Source organism: Macaca nemestrina, chromosome 3 (assembly GCF_043159975.1).
Source record: "Macaca nemestrina isolate mMacNem1 chromosome 3, mMacNem.hap1, whole genome shotgun sequence".
Classification (NCBI taxonomy): domain Eukaryota; kingdom Metazoa; phylum Chordata; class Mammalia; order Primates; family Cercopithecidae; genus Macaca; species Macaca nemestrina.
In genome coordinates this window covers 36778911-36797627 of record NC_092127.1, presented here as the reverse complement: position 1 = coordinate 36797627, position 18717 = coordinate 36778911, and the positions used below count along the sequence as shown (strand labels likewise).

The 18717-nt window shown below is 36.8% G+C and overlaps 1 protein-coding gene across 3 annotated transcripts in view; it reads left to right on the top strand.

The window, feature by feature from the left end:
• The window catches only part of LOC105463491 (ARF interacting protein 1), a 132966-nt gene extending 119860 nt beyond the window's left edge, over positions 1–13106 (top strand). For all 3 annotated transcript variants that reach the window (XM_011710606.2, XM_011710605.2, XM_011710607.2), the window contains one exon: positions 11240–13106. In XM_011710606.2, the coding sequence (XP_011708908.1) occupies positions 11240–11395 (156 nt within the window). In that variant the 3' untranslated portion in view covers positions 11396–13106. The remainder of the gene's footprint in view (positions 1–11239) is intronic.
• The last annotated feature ends 5611 nt before the right edge of the window (positions 13107–18717 follow it).

Here is an 18717-nt window from a genome sequence, read left to right as displayed (position 1 = left end):
TGTGGGCTCAAAGTACCTGGTAAGCTAGGCAGTTTGACTTGAGCAGGACCACACAAGAATGGGTAACGTGCATAGGTAGGAAGGGGTCAGAAAAAAAATTCTTGGAGAAACCCTGGATCATATGTTTAAGTGATTTGTAAACTTCTGTTGAATCATCTGTTCCCTTCTTGAAGCACAGCATACTATTACTACTTACAGGCTTTTTAAAAAGAAGAGTAATGCTTTATCATAAAAAATTTTGATAAGGCTTTTCCTTTGGATGGGCCATTGGTTTGACTGGTTCCTATTGCCCAGTATCCAAAGGCTGGTGAGCACAGGGTCTGCTGATCCCTGCGGTGACTTGACACCATTTTGTCACTTACCGGATAGCTCCAGCAGATCTAGATACCTGAGCTTTCTGTTTCTTATTATCTAAATATGGAATTCAGTGACTCCCTCCACCCCGTCCAACACCTGCCTATATATTTATCGCTTTTTTCTGGATTTCATAGGGATTTTGTGAATACCTCAAGGTACAGGGACTAATTCTGAACTTGAGATCAGGAATGGGGTAAAGTTCTGAGAGAAGTTATAGGATGGGTAAAAAAAGAAAACATTGGTGGGATCCCCTCCTCTTTCTATTCCCTATGGCCTCCCATGCTATTCCTGGGATCTCACTACCCCTAATTCTGTAACTATGGACTTCTGTGTGGTTTTGTAAAGAGGATTCAATGCTGTCAAGCCCATGATTGTCACACTTCTCTGTTAGGTTAGTAACAATCTCCCAACTTTTTTGAAATAACTTTATATCTCTCACCTCGTTGATGAAATGAAATACCCAATTCCTTACCTGCTCTTTTGTACCTAAATTGATTTTGGACTCGGAGATCAGATGGTAATTTATGATACTTTATGTTTTCTCTGCCAACTTGAAAGTGTGTTCATCCCTCCCTCCTCCCCATAGTGCCTAGGCCTTTCTCCAGTTAAAGCACATATCGTACTATGTTGTGATTGCCTGCTAGTCTGTTTTTGCCCCTAGAGGTGCTCCATGGATGCATCTATAGAGCACGGCCTTCCTACATTTGAGTATTGAGTGAGTCGATGGACACTAATCTTTGAGTACTATAATCTGTAAATGGAGATTATATAAGGATTTTTATATAATACCTATATCTGTATAATATGTGATCTAGATGATTATATACCAGTGCACAGATGATAATGCTGGGGTTCAGAGAGGTTAAATAGTTTGCTGAAAGTCTCACAGCCAGACCAGGATTCAAATCTAGATCTCTCTGACTCCACAGCCCTGCTTTTAGTTAAGTATAATACAATGCTGTAATGCTGCCCAAGGTGAGATTGTTAAGATAGCAGAGAGAGAAGATGGAAAGATAACCTTGGAAAACAGAAGCTGTATTGATCATGTCTAAACTTGGAGCTCTTGGAAGGAAGGAAGGGTGGAAGGAAGGAAAGGAAGGAGAAAAGGAGAGAGGGAGAAGGGAGGGAGGGATTGAAGAGCGGGAACTAACCCTGTAAAATTATAGAACAAAAAAGGCAATAGACTTTTTTTGCTAAAGGTGAGAAAATCTCCGCACTTAGAATGTTAACGTATCTAATTCTTGGATAAAGAATTATAAGACATCACCACTGTTCTGTGACCTGCTGTTACTGGAGTCTATAGGTCATGTTTCATCAGTTATCTTCAGAACTCTGCCTTTGTTTTTCCTTCTGTAAGGACTTTTTTTTAACCCTCTGCTTGTCAGTGATTTGTTGAAACCTATCCCAATGCATCAGAAAAATGTACAAATCTATTTTTCTACCCCACTTGTAGTTCATATTTGTCTTTCCTTCTCTCACTCCATTCCCAATGGCCACAACCGTATTTTTTTATAGTGTTTCTCTTTCTCAACCAGTAGTTGCTTTAACATGACAGGCATTTCCAAAGCCATTGCAAACTAATAAAAGTCTGCCCCACAAATCTAATAAAAGGCCAAGGCAGGTATATTTTCTTGCCTGATATTCTTCTGATCACTTTCTGGGAAAAGTTCAGTGATAGGCAGGAAAGCATAGAATGGTATATTTTTTAATAAGAGTAAAGAAAGGAGTTGATACCTTACATATTAGCGGTTGGGGACCTCTTACTAAAAAATGATTTGTTTCACCTTTTTCTAGCACACCTTTTTCCTACAGCCAGCTACTATCCCAATATTTTCGTACATTTAATATAAACCCCTATTTCATTGAATTATTGGGAAAGCCAGTAACTTCTTTGAAGAACGTAACAATCATAAATACTAGGTTGGTGCAAAAGTAATTGCGGTTTTTGCCGTTACTTTCAGTGGCAAAACCTGCAATTACTTTTGCACCACCCTAAATAAATGAAGACTAATAACTTATTTTAACAGGAAATTGCTTTTTTAAACAAATTTAGTGCCCCTGAATAAGAAGGTCATATGATCTAAATTTCATTTGGAAAAAGTTCATTTGGTAGAAATAAACTGCCTTTTATATGATTTTGATGTTGACAAGGTAGTGATATCACTAGTTTTTTCAGTCAGTAAGTTTGTAAATGTTATTTATATTCTATTGATACATGCTGTGTAGGCAAGAGAGTTTTCAGTGTAGTCCACTTGGCATCATCTGTGAGTTCTGCTCTTAAATTTCAGTTACCTAGTTTCTGTTTAAAACTCCAGCTTGTCTTTCTGCCTTAGTAGTCAGTGTTAGAGTTTGTTTTGCCCTTTAACAATTAAAGTATTATATGTTTAGGTCACTGAACAGATGTTGCCGTAGTGGTTTTGTTCTTTGTTTGGCAGATCTTTATGAAAGTTCTTCCTAAGTGAGTTTGCAATGATTTAGTATATTTCTAAATTGCTGTAATTGTTTCTGATGTTAGGTTTTCAACATTTGTCAAATTTGCCGCCATTCCATTATAATCGTTACCTCTAACTTTTTTTTGCTCCTGTTTTAAATCTCTGCCTTTTTGTTGTATTAATATTTTATATTTTAAATCATTTCTAACTTAGGACATAAATAGTTCAATAAAGACTTTTTCCTACTCTGTAAATATGGGAAGATTATATAAAAGTTTAATGTTTTATTAATCTTCATAGTTTTAGCAAGAATTAACTTTTATTTCTTTCATCTGCTCCAATCCTGTGTTAGGTCCTTGTCCCGAGGATGTTTTCATACAACTTCAGGGCCAGAGACAAAATTGGGAACAAGTTGAAAGTGCTGTGTATCTTTTCTACACTACCACTTTTCCTTTAAGTGCTCTGCTGCCCTTTCTTGTCTGTTTCAAATTTTGTTTAAAAGGTTTCTAAAATGTTTATTGCCCATGAATAGAAGCAGATTAAAATAGGTGAAAGGACGTAGATCACTCTTGGAATAAGACATTCCTGTGTTCCCCAGATCTCAGTCCATCTATCACCTGTCTAACCTTAGGCAGATTACTTAACTTTCTGAGTTTTCTTTATTTTTTGTTTTTCAACTGTATCAAGGACTGAAGACTGTACAAGGCCAGATGTAGTGGCTCACACCTGTAATCCTAGTGCTTAGGTAGTCCAGGGTGGGAGAATCACCTGCAGCCAAGAGTTTGAGACCAGCCTAAGCAACATAGCGAGACCCTGTCTCTACAGAAAATAAAAAAGTTAGCCAGGCACGGTGATGCGCGCCATTATTCCTAGTTATTCAGGAGGCTGAGGTAGGAGGATCACTTGAACCAAGGGGATCAAGGCTGCAGTGAGCTATCATTGTATTGCTGCACTCTAGCTTGGGCAACAGAGTGAAACCCCGTCTCTGTGTGCGCGGGGGCGGGGGGAGGCTAAGCAGAATAGATGTAAGGGTAATGCATTATGTGTCATATAGAAGGTGTTTCCAAAAGTCAGTGCTCCCCCACCATAACAAAGCATAGTCTACCAAAAATACCTGCTCTTTCTTTCATTCTGTGCTCCTCAGTTCCTGTGGGCTGATAGCTTAAATATAGAAGTAAATTGAAAAAAGGTAAAGACCCTGAAATATGTCCTGGAACATTTTGGCTTTTTGTCCTTTCTCCTAAAAGTGGGATTTGAACTTCCTATCACTTCACTTTCTTTGTCTCTCTCTGAAAGCCAGCTGTATTTGAGAAACCAGAATCTTTCCCAGGTTGACCTTTACAAGGTCAAATTGCCTGGTAAAGTGAACCTGATAAACCAAGTAAACGAAATAAACTGAAATAATAATTTTATGTTCTACTGAAACTGCTTGTATAGTAACAGCACGATTCTCAAAATTGCAAAAATTTCTTATTTTAAAAGTTGTAATTGCTTTTCTAATACTACTTAATTATTCCCTTTTTAATTGGTAATTATTTCAATGTATTTAATAACCAAAATGTTCTGAGGATTCTCTGTAGCATATCAGGCAGAATGGCATTGAGGATGTTATACAAATGCATATCATAGTGCAAATTAGTTAATAAAAAATAGGCAGAAAATATTCTAAGTTTTTAATTCATTTACTTGAAAAAGAATATTCATCTTGAGGATTGTTCATTATGTTTTGATTGGATGAGTCAACACAGTATTCTTAGGTAAATTTGTATCTGATTTAGAAGATACACTACCAAAATTAAGCTTGTACTAGATTACAGTAATCAATACTAATAGAAAAATGAGGTAAATTATCTGTTATAAGCCAGAGTGAGAACAATTAGCTTTTTAGAAAAAAAAAAAAAAATAGCTTCTTATATTTGAGGATGAAATTTTATGCTTCATTTCCATTTGGAGTTTTTTTCTTTTGTTTTTACATTATAATTACAAAGCTGTGAATCCTCGAAGGTCCCCTCTGTACCAGGGAATTGATCTGATGCATATGTATACTTTAAAAGGCTTGACACATCAATCTTCTAACAATTACTGGGAGAATGTTTCTTGTGGATGTGGATATTGTATCATTTTGTTGTGAAAACTAGAATTCAATCCTGCAAAGCACCATCTTTGATTTCCCATGGATTAAGTTGCATTGTGGGGTGGGGGGCCATTTTAAATACAACGAATATACTGAGCCTGAGCCTTTGTTCGTGGGCTGCCGAGTCTTCCTCAGCTACAAAAAGAGCTGTCTCTCTGTGTTTAGTCAGCTACTCGGGGGTGGGTAAACAAACTGACTTATATTGACATTTGCAGGGCTAGTTAAAAATTTTTGGATGCCCTTCCCACTTTTTTTCTGTCTTAACTTTCTAGACCATTAACAGCAGCTCCCTGCAAGGCCAGTACATGAGTTAAATCGCATACTCTGCTTTTATTCTCTCCTCTAATTCTAAAAGATTGGAAGTTAAAATTCTTTTTTTTAAAGTTATTTTTATTTTAAGTTCATGGGTACACTTGCAGGATGTGCAGGTCTGTTACATAGGTAAACGTGTGCCCTGATGGTTTGCTGCACCTATCAACACATCACCTACTTTTTTTTTTTTTGACACGGAGTCTCGCTCTGTCGCCAAGCTGGAGTGCAGTGGCGGGATCTCGGCTCACTGCAACAACCTTTGCCTCCGTGGTTCAAGCAACTCTCCTGCCTCAGCCTCCCGAGTAGCTGGGACTACAGGCGCATGCCACCATGCCCAGCTCATTTTTTGTGTTTTTAGTAGAGAGGTTTCACCATGTTGGCCACGATAGTCTCGAACTCCAGACCTCGTGATCTGCCCGCCTCAGCCTCCCAAAGTGCTGGGATTACAGGTGTGAGCCACTGCGCCTAGCCCCGTCACCTAAATATTAAGTCCCGAATGCATTAGCTGTTTATCCTGATGCTCTCCCTCCTCCGGCAACCCCCTGACAGGCCCCAGTGTGTGTTGTTCTCCTCCCTGTGTCCATGTGTTCTCATTGTTCAGCTCCCACTTATAAGTGAGAACATGCGGTGTTTGTTTTTTTGTTCCTGTGTTAGTTTGCTGAGGATGATGGCTTCCAGCTACCTCCATGTCCCTCTAAAGGACATGATCTTGTTCCTTTTTATGACTGTATATTGTATATGTACATTTTCTTTATCTGGTCTATCATTGATGGGCATTTGGGTTGATTCCATGTCTTCGCCATTGTGAATAGTGCTGCAGTAAACATATGTGTGCATGTATCTTTATAATAGAATGATTTATATTTTTGGGGGTATATACCCAGTAATGGGATTGCTGGGTCAAATGGTATTTCTGGTTCTAGATCCTTGAGTAATCACCACACTGTCTTCCACAATGGTTGAACTAATTTACATTCCCACCAACAGTGTAAAAGTGTTTCTGTTTTTCCACAGCCTTCCCAGCATCTGTTGTTTCTTGACTTTTTAATAATCGCCATTCTGACTGGCATGAAATGGTTGATGGACATTTGGGTTGTTTCAGTTTTAAGCTATTACAAGTACAGGTATTATGAACTTTCATGTAGAAGTCTTTGCTTTCATTCCTCTTAGGCAAATACCTAGGAGTGGAATAATTGTGTTACACAGTAGGTACATGTAAGTTTTTAAGAAACTGACAAACTTTTCTAAGATACTTATACCATTCTGCATTCCCAACAACTGTGTATGATAGTTTCAGTTGCTCGGCATCCTGGTCAATAAGAACTGTGGTCCAGGGTTTTAAATTTTAGCCATTCTAATGGATGTATAGTAGCATCTCATTGTGGTTTTCATTTGGATTTTCCTAATAACTAAAGATGTTGAGCATCTTTTTATGTGCTTATTTGCCATATGTGTTTTCCTTGATGAAATGTCTGTTCAAATTTTTTACCTGCTTTTTGGTTAGGTTGTTCTTATTGAATTGTAAGAATTCTTTTTTTTTTTTTTTTTGAGATGGAGTTTCACTCTGTTGCCCAGACTGGAGTGCAGTGGTGCGATATGGGCTCACCACAGTCTCTGCCTCCCAGTTTCAAACGATTCCCCTGCCTCAGCCTCCCGAGTAGCTGGGATTACAGGTGCCCGCTACCATGCCCAGCTAATTTTTATATTTTTAGTAGAGACAGGATTTCATCATGTTGACCAGGCTGGTCTCGAACTCCCGACCTCAGGTGACCCGCCCACCTCGGCCTCCCAAAGTTCTGGGATTACAGGCGTGGGCCACCGTGCCCGGCCAAGAATTCTTTATGTATTCTAGAATCAAGTTCTTTGATACCTGTTTTGCAAATATTTTCTCCAAATATATGGCTTACTTTTTCATTTTTGTAAGTGTCTTTTGAAGAGAGAAATATTTTTGAGGTCCAATTTATTGATGTTTTTCATTTATAATTAATGCTTCGTGTATATTGTTTAAAACTCTCTGCCAAACCAAAGATCATTAAGATTTTCTCTTATTTTTTTCTGTAAGTTTTTGGAGCTTTAGCCCTGACACTTGAACCCATAATCCATTTCAAGTTAAATTTTGTATGTATTTTGAGATACAAGGGTCAAGGTTCATTTTTCATGACTTAATCCTCGAATCACTTCTCTGTCCACTCTCTTATGAGCTTATCTAGTCATGTGGCTTTAAATATCATCTGTATATTAATGATTCCCAAATTACTACTCTAGCCCAAACTGCTATTTTAAGAGATATCTCAAACGTGTCCAGAAACTAAGCTGTTAATACCCACCTTTTCTCCTCTTCCATGCCTGCCCCTCTCACAGTCTTTGCCATTTCGGTAAATGCAACTTCATTCTTTCAGTTGCTTGGGGCAAAACTCTTGGCACATCTTTAAGTGTTCTCTTTCTCTGTCACCTCCCATCTTGATCTGTTGTCAGATTCCATTGGCTTCATCTTCACATTATATTCAGAATCCCACCTCTTCTCATGATCTCCTCTTTTACCACTGTAGTCCAAGCCACCATTATCTCAGCCAGGTTATTGCTGTAATATTCTAATAGGTCTCTCTGCTTCTACTTTTGCATGTTTATTAAATTAAATGTCATTTTTCTGCTTAGAACCTACCAGTAGCTTTTCATCTCATTCAGACAAGGAGCCAGATCTTTATAATGATATCTAAGGGCCTGCACCATCTAGCCACCCATTATCTATCTTACCACATCTACCAGGCCCTTATTCACTCTGCTGCAGTCATACAGGCCTTGTTGGTGCTTCTCAAACATACCAAGCACACTGTCTACCTCAGGCCCTTTGAGCTTGCTATTTCCTCTGTCTGGAATGTTTTTCTTCCAGATAACTTAAAGTTTATTCTCTCACTTCCTTAAATCTGGATTCAACTGTTTCCTCAATGAGCCCTTCCTATTTAATTGCAACTCTCACCCATACATACATCTCACATTCCACATTGCTGCTTTATTTTTCTCTGTAACATGTATCACCATCTAACATGTTATATGTGTTAGATGGTTCTCTTTCTTCCCTCAATAGAACATAAACTTCTTTTGAGAAGAGATGTTTGCCTTTTTTGTTGATTGCTTGCATTCCCAGCCCCTAGAGTAGTGCCTGACACATAACAATATTGTAATATCTGTTATATGAATGGAGGTGAGTAACATTTTAGGTGGTTTTTTCCCTCTGAATATAAAATGGGATGTCTGTAGTTCATTAGAACATTGTGAACAGTGCAAGTCTTCACAAAGTTGATATAGACAGACTTTAGCTCTCATAATCTTTTTCCCTTTTTTAATAAACAAAAGAATGTTTAACATACAGACAAAATATAAAAGAGTAACAAAAATAACAAAAAAAGCAGCCATGTTCCCACCACCCAAGTTAAGAAACAAATATTAATACTTTTGAAGCATCCTTTGTGCTTTACTCTTACTTCATCCTCTCTGCTCTTCTCCCTCTATAAACCTATTCTGAATTTTATTGTTCCTATTGATTTTCTTGTAGTTTTGCCACATATGAATATATCATTCAGTTATGTATGTTTTTGACCTCTCTGTAAGTGGAGTCCTACCACAGGCATTCTCCAAGTTGTTTTGCTTAACCTGATACTCCAGAGTTTCATCCATAATGATGCATGCAGCTGCAGTTCATTTATGTTTACTCCTATATAGTATCCCCATTGCGCTAAGAAACCACTCTATCTGCTCTCCTGTATATACAACTTTGTGGTGGTTTTCTTGCTTTTTTAATGCTAAAAACAGTGCTGCCATGAACATAATTGTACATGTTTCATGAAACACACATGAAAGTTTTTCTACGGCAGATTCTTAGGGGTAAAATTACTGTTCCATAGGGCATTTGTATCTTTCATTTTACTAGTTCATGCCAGATTGTTTTCAAAAACATTTGTACATATTTATACACCTGTCAATAGTATATAGTTGTTATAATATTTAGTTTTCCTAATGTGGAGGGTATAAAGTGGTGTCCCATGTTAGTTTTAATTTGCATTTTCCTATTTCCTAATGAGGCTGGATATCTTCTCAGATGTAATTGGCCATTCCTGTTTCCTCCTCTGTGAAATGTTTATCTGTATTATTTGCTCTTTTTTAATTGGGCTGTTTTTGGTTTTTGGGAGTTCTTCATATATTCCAGATACATATTCTTTGCCAGTTATATATAAAACAGATACCTTTTCCCAGTATGTAGCTTATCTTTTCACTATCTTTTGATGAATAGAAATTCTAAATTTTAGGCCGGGCGCAGTGGCTCACGCCTGTAATCCCAGTACTTTGGGAGGCCGAGGCACGCAGATTACGAGGTCGAGATCGAGACCGTCTTGGCCAACATGGTGAAACCCCGTCTCTACTAAAATACAAAAAATTAGCTGCGTGTGGTGGTGCATGCCTGTAATCCCAGCTACTTGGGAGGTGGAGGCAGGAGAATCGCTTGAACCCCGGAGGCGGAGGTTGCAGTGAGCTGAGATGGTACCACTGCACTCCAGCCTGGCAACAGAAGTGAGACTCCATCTCAAAAAGAAAAAAGAAAGAAATTCTAAATTTTAATGTAGTTTAATTATCAGTATTTTTCTTTGTAATTTATGGGTTTTTTAAGCCTAACTTAAGAAATTATTTCCTATATAACATCATACAGTGATTTTTCCACCCTCTGTCAATGCAGATTGCCCTTGAAGTGCTCCTTAGACCTGTCCCTGACAACCTGTTCTGCAGAAGAGATCTGAAACTCAGTCACAATGGCAGAGGCAACTGAGACCAGCTCAGTTTGGGAAATCATTTTCAGAAATGGCTAGAGAGAATGTGGTGTGTGTGTGTGTGTGTGTGTGTGTGTGTGTAATATAGTAAAACAGAAATTTTCTATCCTGTTTTTTCATTTAGCATCATGTTTCAAATATTTTTACATCATTAAAATTATTAAAGTTCAATTTTAATGAATATCGTATTGGATGGGAATCTGAATTCTTATTGAACATTTTGCAGTTGTAAATAAGACCTCAGATGGCCAGGCTTGGTGGCTTATGCCTGTAATCCCAGCACTTTGGGAGGCTGAGGCAGGCAGATCACCTGAGGTCAGGAGTTTGAGACCAGCCTGGCCAACATGGTGAAACCCTGTCTCTAACAAAAATACAAAAATTAGGTGGGCATGTTGGTAATCCCAGCTACTTGGGAGGCCGAGACATGAGAATCACTTGAACCCTGGAGGCAGAGGTTACAGTGAGCCAAGATTGTGCCACTGCATAACAGCCTGGGTGACAGAGCAAGACTCTGTCTCAAAAAACAAAACAAAACAAAAACAACCTCAGGAGGCAATTTATAAATCTTTTTGATGCATTGTTTCTTTAAGAAAGACTTATAGAGGTAGTATGACTTGGTTAAATATACTCTTGATATCAGCACAAGTAATAAGCAGTTGAAAATAATTGAGAGTCATATGAGCTTTAAGTAAATTGATTTTCTGGGCAACACTTGCTACTTGCTTGATTCTTTACAAAGAAAGTCAATATTTAAAAGTATCTAGCCTACTTGGCTTACATAAAGCTTAGATTTAATGATGTCCATATTCACTATTCATACATTGTGTAACTTATATGTAATTACCCTTTATGATATCTCACATGATTTTGGATGTACTTAGTTTGAGGAGGATTTAGTGATATTTTTAATTAATCCTCTCACTAATGTTTGAAAATGTTTAACAGGGTATATATTTTGGCATCTTAAAACTGACCTGTTCTGTTTAGGGTAATTAAAAAGTCATCAAAGGCTCAGTGACCCTGCAAGGCAGTGTACACTTGGTATGTGTGAAATACTTGGTCATTATTAAGCCAGCTTTTCTTCAAGAGAGATACACTATTTAATTAAGGAAGGTAATAAATCACCCTCCATTTTATTGTTATTGGTGTTAATGCTTGGTCTTGTAACTCTGCCCTGTCCACAGGTTAAAGTATTGCACAATCAGCTGGTCCTTTTCCACAATGCCATCGCCGCTTACTTTGCTGGGAATCAGAAGCAGCTTGAACAGACACTTAAACAGTTCCATATCAAATTGAAAACCCCTGGAGTGGATGCCCCATCTTGGCTTGAAGAACAGTGAAATCAAAGCAGAAAATAAAAAGAAAGTCATGTTGTTATATTTCTAAACAAACCTAACAAGAATTAAGCAGAGTTGGGGGAAGTGGAAGGGGTGACAAGCATTGTAGTGATTCTTGCACAAACAGCTTTAATTTTTCCCTTTTTCATACTTTAACAATTGAACTGTTAAATTTGATGGGAAGGTGGGTGGTTTTAATGTAAACATAGTTTCTATAATCTGAACACAATAATTTTCCTTTTTGAGAAATCCTTTTGTATTGTGAGGGTTGATGGCTATTTCTGTAGTTTGAAAACATCTACTATAGATTTGCACTGACGAGATAAAAATTCAAGGTTTTTGGTCCTGGAAATGAGGGCCAACTGTAACTTTTCCAAAGGGAGGTTTACATGATTTGTATCAACATCAGATATTTTATATATGAATATATTAAACATCTTTAAGAGATTCCTTTTCATGTATTAAAGAAAAAAGAAACTATTTTGCAGAGTAAAGTTATATGGTGTTCCTGCAGCGTCCACACAGAGGCAGCAGCTCTAATGAATGGTTAGCTTGTGGAGTTGTGGCAAATACCTTTTTAAAAATGAATCTGTACCATTGTAATTTTGTTTAGACTTTTTTTTAAAGGCACAGAAATCACATTGTCATTTCTGTGAGGCTTTTAAGCTTATGAATTTGCCTCACCCAAAGTCATTGGACAGTTACGTTTGCAATTTCTTTTGGTTCATAACAAAACCTGCTTAAGAGAATTTTTTTTTTGACAGGTGGACATGGGAATGGGAATTCTTGATGGTTTCTAGAGTATAAATCTGTTCTTAGAAAACTAGTTTTTGGGTCAATTCCATTTTGATAGAAGCGAATACATAGACAGCTTTTATTGACTTCCATATATGTAACAATACCGTTTAAGCCTTAAATCACAGATATGTGCCTTCTCAGATACAGTAATTCTTGTTCAACCAATGTACAAAATCCATAAAGAAACCCCTGTTGGATAATGTTTGATGTGTCTATTCCTTCCATGGAAAGCAGCACTACGTATAAATGTTGGGTTTCTTTGTACTTGTTAAGCCACATTTGAGGTTTATGGTAAAAATCATCTTTTGAGTTTGCTCTTTGGTTTTTCATCATTCCTTTTGAGGAATGGGAAAACAGAAGGATTCTTTGATTTGGGTAATGAAGAGGTAATGTGGGACAGTGCGGTGGTGCCAGGAAGAAAGAGGATTGGAAAGGCCAGTACTGTTTTAGTTGCTCGGCACTACTGGTTTTGTGTTCATGTGGTTGCCCTGTCCACTACATGGTTCTGTCAGTAGTGTAATCCATTTTTAATGTAAAGCTCTTTCAGTTTTTGTCATAGACATAAATTAATATTTTTAGAGGCATCCCTCGCCTGTTCATTTCTTCTGTGTTGAAATGAAGTACCTAAAATAACCGTTACACATGAACTTTGTGGACTGTAAGATTTGTTATATATGTTCAAATGCCTTTTAGCTGGCTTTTTAATTAATATGCCTGTGTTGAGCGCTTAATACAATGTAATGTGATTGTAAATCATAAACCTATTTTAAATCATTCCTTCCTGTATGTTTGTACTCAGAGAGCCTTATTTTATTCTTCCAGCAGAATTACTACTTGTGATAGTTCATTTACATTCCCCAGAATGTGCCTCTGGTGTGAATTTTGTATTCTTATTAAAAGTGTTTGCTGCAGTAAATTGTTTCTCTGGACCTTCATAGTTTAGGAAGTAACTATTTGGAAATTCTGAAGACACACGATTTGTCTTTTCTGAACCTTAAAAAATGGTGCTTCTGTCACTTATAATTGTTTTATCTCAGTAAGCTATTTTTTTTCAGTGTGAATCTCTTTTGAGAGCTCAACATGTCCATTCTTAACCACATTTCAATAACAGTTATTGTAGTTAAGGAGCTAAATAGTTTCATGGATTGATTCTTTTCAGAATAAATTTAAAATACCCATGATTGTGATAGTGGGCACATGAGCAAAAGAAAAAAGTAAATCAATATATTTAGCCAATGGCACATTTACTTTGTTAGGAATGTAATTTATGTTCATTATAGAAAAGAATTAGAAGAAAATTTCAAGTAATAGAAGATAACTACCTTCCCAAGTGAATAAATACTGCATGGAACCACCCAACACCTCTGAAGTTGGATATTTTAGTTTTGGATTTTAATATTATAAGCTCTATTTTGAATATCCTTTAATATAACATACATTTACATCTTTGCACTTTTACCTACTTAGTCCTTTAGGTTATATTCCTAGAAGTGAAAATGGGCCCTTAAAAGTATATACACACTTTAAAAACTTTGTAATGTATTGCCTGTTTGCTTTCAAGAAAGATTGTGCCAATTTACACCTGTAACAGCATACACATGTACCTGTTTAGTATATTTTTAAGCCAGTACTGTATATACAAAATGAAATAATAGAAAAACAGGAAGATAAAGGCTGAAGAGTCACCAACTGGAGAGTTTGGGGATGCTGGGTGTGAGAGCAGGGAGTGGATGGAAATGGCTGGCTTTTCTCTCATTAAAATAGAAGTTGTTATTCTAGAAAAAAATAATGCACTGAGGAACTGGTCTGTGAAATTAAACTTTTTATCCCAAAGCTTCCAAATTTTAGGGTCCAGGAACTATCTGGGTTTGCAAAAGCAATTTAGCTGAAATCTAGGCTTTAAGAAGCATCTTTCCCATATTCAAAACACACTGATAATGTTACTGACGCTTATCCAATAGCATGTGAAACTAGAAGGTTCCTTAGAGATTATGTAACACACTTTTTTTACAGATGAAACTATCAAGGCTTCAAAATATGTTAAACTGACTTAGCCAACCCCCATCTCCAAATGTAATGCCACATGAGTATTTGCAACTATATACTTGAATTCCCCTTTAAATCCTGCCATTTCAACTGCATAATTAAATCAATGTGTCAAAAGTGTCAGGTTTCTTCTAAAGTTAATGTGTATTAAATATCTTCCCCATTGGGGGAAAAAAATCCATCTCCCTGCAAATGGCTTCATACTAGGTACATTGCAAAGTATGCAAGATGCCTGCCTGTCTCTCCACTGGCCTTTAACTTGCAGTATTCTGCAAAGGGAATCAGGTGAGCTTGGAAAGTGTTTTACTTTATATCATTATAAAGTAAAATGATATATATTGAAAAAAACTGAAGATAAATTTCTTCTAATCATGGAACTGTTAATTAAAAGAATAACGTAGCTACCTCAGAATGTGCCTATTCGCCTTTAGCTTTCACTGGAGATGACTGTAGTTGAGAAAAAGAAAAGTAAATTGTCTGAGTTGCTAGTTCCTTGCAGCATTCAAGTATAATTGATGCTAATTTTGTGAAGTACTACTTAAATAACTACTTGCAATTGCCCTAAATATCCTTTGCCAGTAGCTCTTTCTGTTTTTTCTTTTTTAACCTTTAAGTTTGCCTGAGAGAGGTGAAACTACCTGAAATCTTTGATCACTCAATTTTAACCAAATTTAGGCATTTCAAAAAATCGAATTCCCCTTTAAGACTACAAATTTTTTTTTTTCTTTTTTTAGAGGGAGTCTTGCTCTGTCGCCCAGGCTGGAGTGCAGTGGCGCAATCTGAGCTCACTGCAAGCTCTGCCTCCCGGGTTCACGCCATTCTCCTGCCTCAGCCTCCCAAGTAGCTGGGACTACAGGTGCCCACCACCACACCCGGCTATTTTTTAAATATTTTTTTTAGTAGAGACGGGGTTTCACCGTATTAGCCAGGATGGTCTCAATCTCCTGACCTCGTGATCTGCCCCCCTCGGCCTCCCAAAGTGCTGGGATTACAGGCGTGAGCCACCGCACCCGGCCAAGACTACAAATTTTTACATCAGCTAAGACTATCCAGTTGTGAGGAGGCTATTTTCTGATCAGGAGACCAGTTGTATTTTGCGTTATTTCAAAGCTTTCCCAAGGTCACAGTTCCTTTACTATTTTTACAGTATAGCAGGACCTATTAAAATAGGACAATGCAAACAATTTTTTTGAGGACTTTCATTAAATTCAGTTCTATGTTCCCACTTGAAGGTTTCCTGTTCAACAGGTTTCCCAGCATAAATGGGCCTTTATAATAAATTGTCAAGTGGTCACCATAATGTACAGGAAACTACAAAGTTCAGCTTTGTTTTCATGAAATAAAGTTTGACTCTTAGTAGTTTATGTATGTTAAGTGAGAACTGTTTGTTAGTCTGGTATCAGCTCTGGTAGGGAAAAAGGAGACTAGAAATACAAGGAAAGTAGGTCCAGTCTGAATACCATAACTCTACTCTTGTGCAGTTAGTTGGTTAGTATGCCATCAGAACTAAGAATTCTGGGTGTTTTAAACGAGTGAAACTGTTCCACAAGAACCAAAACCACAGTTTTGTTTGGGTCCAAGCTAAGCTTTACCATAAACTCTGTCAAAGATTGCATGAATTGTTGATTCATAAGGAAGATGTAAGAGGAACAGGATACCATTTTGTTGATTTTAAAAGTAACTTTCTATGACTAACGACTTCCATATCACTTTCCCTTTGGTACAGGTGTATATGTTCATATAAATAACTTACGGGTGAAATGTACACCTAGCTGGTATAGGGCACATAGGAAGAAGAACGTAAGCCACATACATCTCACTACATCTTGGAGCTTTGATTATTGACGTTCTATTAACAGCAAACTGTAAAAACTTTTTTTTTTCCAAATGAGTGTAAAGCATTATAGAGTAGTGAGAGGAAAGGTTACTTTAATCTTGCTGGCCTTCCTGAAAAGTTTTTAAATTATGAAGCCTTAGAATAATGAATAAAGTACTCAAGATAAATTATTTATATATGCTACTTTACTGTTATTCTCTTCCTAAATGATTTCTGATTCTACGTTAGGAAGCTTTTTATAAAAACTGCCTAAGGCTTTAGACAGATAATTATTCTTTCCTTTGAGGAATATATACTTATTATGACTAGACATTCAGCTCTTAAGAAAGGCACAGGGTAGGCTGTCTTCTTCACCCTGTATCCCCAACTCCTTGCATAGTTTTCTTTCTTGAGACAGAGTCTCACTCTGTTGCTCAGGCCCAGCTAAGTTTTGTGCGTTCAGTAGAGATGGGATTTCACCATGTATATCAGGCTGGTCTCAAACTCCTTCAGTATACGTAGTTCTGCCCGTATCGGCTTCCCAAAGTGCTGGGATTACAGGCGTGGGCCACTGTGCCAGGCTTCCTTGCATAGTTCTTAATTCAAAGGAGTCATGTATAAAAATTTTTTTGTTTTTGATCCAAAATTCAAATGCAGAAAAATATTCAGTGCTTGCCCTGCAATTTCATTTGAATGAGTTACAAAAGAGGCAGTATACTTATAACTTACTCTAAATTAATGTCAGGATGTTACCTAAGACATTAGGATGTTTACAGAAGAGTGACCAGTTTTTAAAATTAGACAAATCACCATGTTGCAACCATGACTAAAATAATTGATTCACACAGATGGCCAATGGATGCCAATATCATTAGGTGAGAGATTAATGGAAAACAGACTATTTCCATAATACCAAAGTATTACCCTACAAATGGCTCAATTTGAAAGGGGAAAAAGTACCATTAATAAGAAGAGATTTGTGCTTACAACCTAAACTGTGATCAAATTTAAAATCATGAATAATCGTAATCATTGTGCCTTAGTTATAATGAGATATAAATTACACAGTATCACATATTTCTGCTGGAATTGTTCAGTCTGCAGTGAATCAAGTATTTTACCTTAAATTCCAGTGTGCAGAAGATACAGGGGGTTAAGGAATAAGTTAAATGTTACCAAGAAAAATCAACTGGACAAATCCAGAATCTGAGACATTCTACAACATAATTGTCTTGGTCTCTTCAAAAAGTCCATCACAAAAGAAAAAAAAAATAGTAATACCGTTAGAAAACAAAAGATTTGAGATCATAATTCAAAGAAAGTAGCTATATAAGACATTTGGAGGAACAACTGAGTCACTTGAGTGTGTATTTGACACTGCTAGGAACTTTTTTTTTTTAGGTATGATATTATATTGTGGTAATGTAGGGGAACAGCTTTATTGGGAATGCATGCCTAAACTGCTGAAAGCCAAAGTGGCATGATGTCTGCAGTTTACTTTTAAATGACTCAGCAAAAATACATTCATATGTATTCACATATATAGAGAGAAAGATGTCAAAGAAAATATGGCAAAATGTTAGCAATTGTTGAGATAAGTGGGTAGATACGTGGGGTTCCATAGTAATAGTCTTTTACATTTTCTTTTTAAAAATGTTTTTCACAATAGCATTTTTTTGTTAAAAAGGATATTTGGTCCAGAAAGGCAGTAGGACCCACTAAATCTTTCCTCTTGCACCAGGGTTGCAATCAGAGGCTTTTCTTGGTATAGACAGTGACACCACTTGCTCCACTCCTAGAAATACTAGAATTTCTCCTCTAGCATGGGAGATGATTTGTATTTGGAAACAGAAATTCAAGTAAGCATAAAGTTGAGCAGTTTGTCAGTAAAGAGTACAGGACAAGTGAAGAGGCAGAAATAGTTTAGGATAGGACTATGTAAAAAAGTTCCATATAGGAAAACATGCATTCACTAAACTAGACCTTTTTCTCTTGTTTTTCTCCTCAGCCCATTTCCAAATTGAAGCTTTTCAAAAAACTTACTATATTTACTACAGGCATGTGCCACCATGCCCAACTAATTTTTGTATTTTTTGTAGAGATGGGGTTCGCCATGTTGCCCAGGCTGGGCTCAAACTCCTAGGCTCAAGCTATCCTCTCGCCTCAGCCTCCCAAAGTGCTGGATTACAGGTATGAGCCACTGTTCCCGGCCCCAAATTAATGCTTTCTAAATAGCTATTTGAAAGTTCAAGGGAAGTTAAATTCAAAAACAAAACACTAGCTTTCTTTTAGCCTAATAAGGATAGTTTTTTACTGTCTCAGTTTTTTTGCCCTCTTGTAAATAAGCATATACTACTAATCTGTACTATAGATTTTTTTAAATGAAGCTGCTAAGAGCTTTATTTACTATAACAAGACTGCTTAAAAATAAGTATTTATACATTAGTAATTTTTTAATAATGGTTATTTCCAATCCAAAAATATATTTTATGAGATGGCCATGTTTTCCCTAATTCGTACTTCTAAAACTAATAAAATTGCTTAACTCTTTAAAGCATTCCTCAAATAAGTAATGGATATCTATTTATATTGTTCTCAAATTCTCTTTTTCCTATTCCCCCACCCCATCTCAGATAAGAACAAAGAAAATCCTATGGATTAAAAT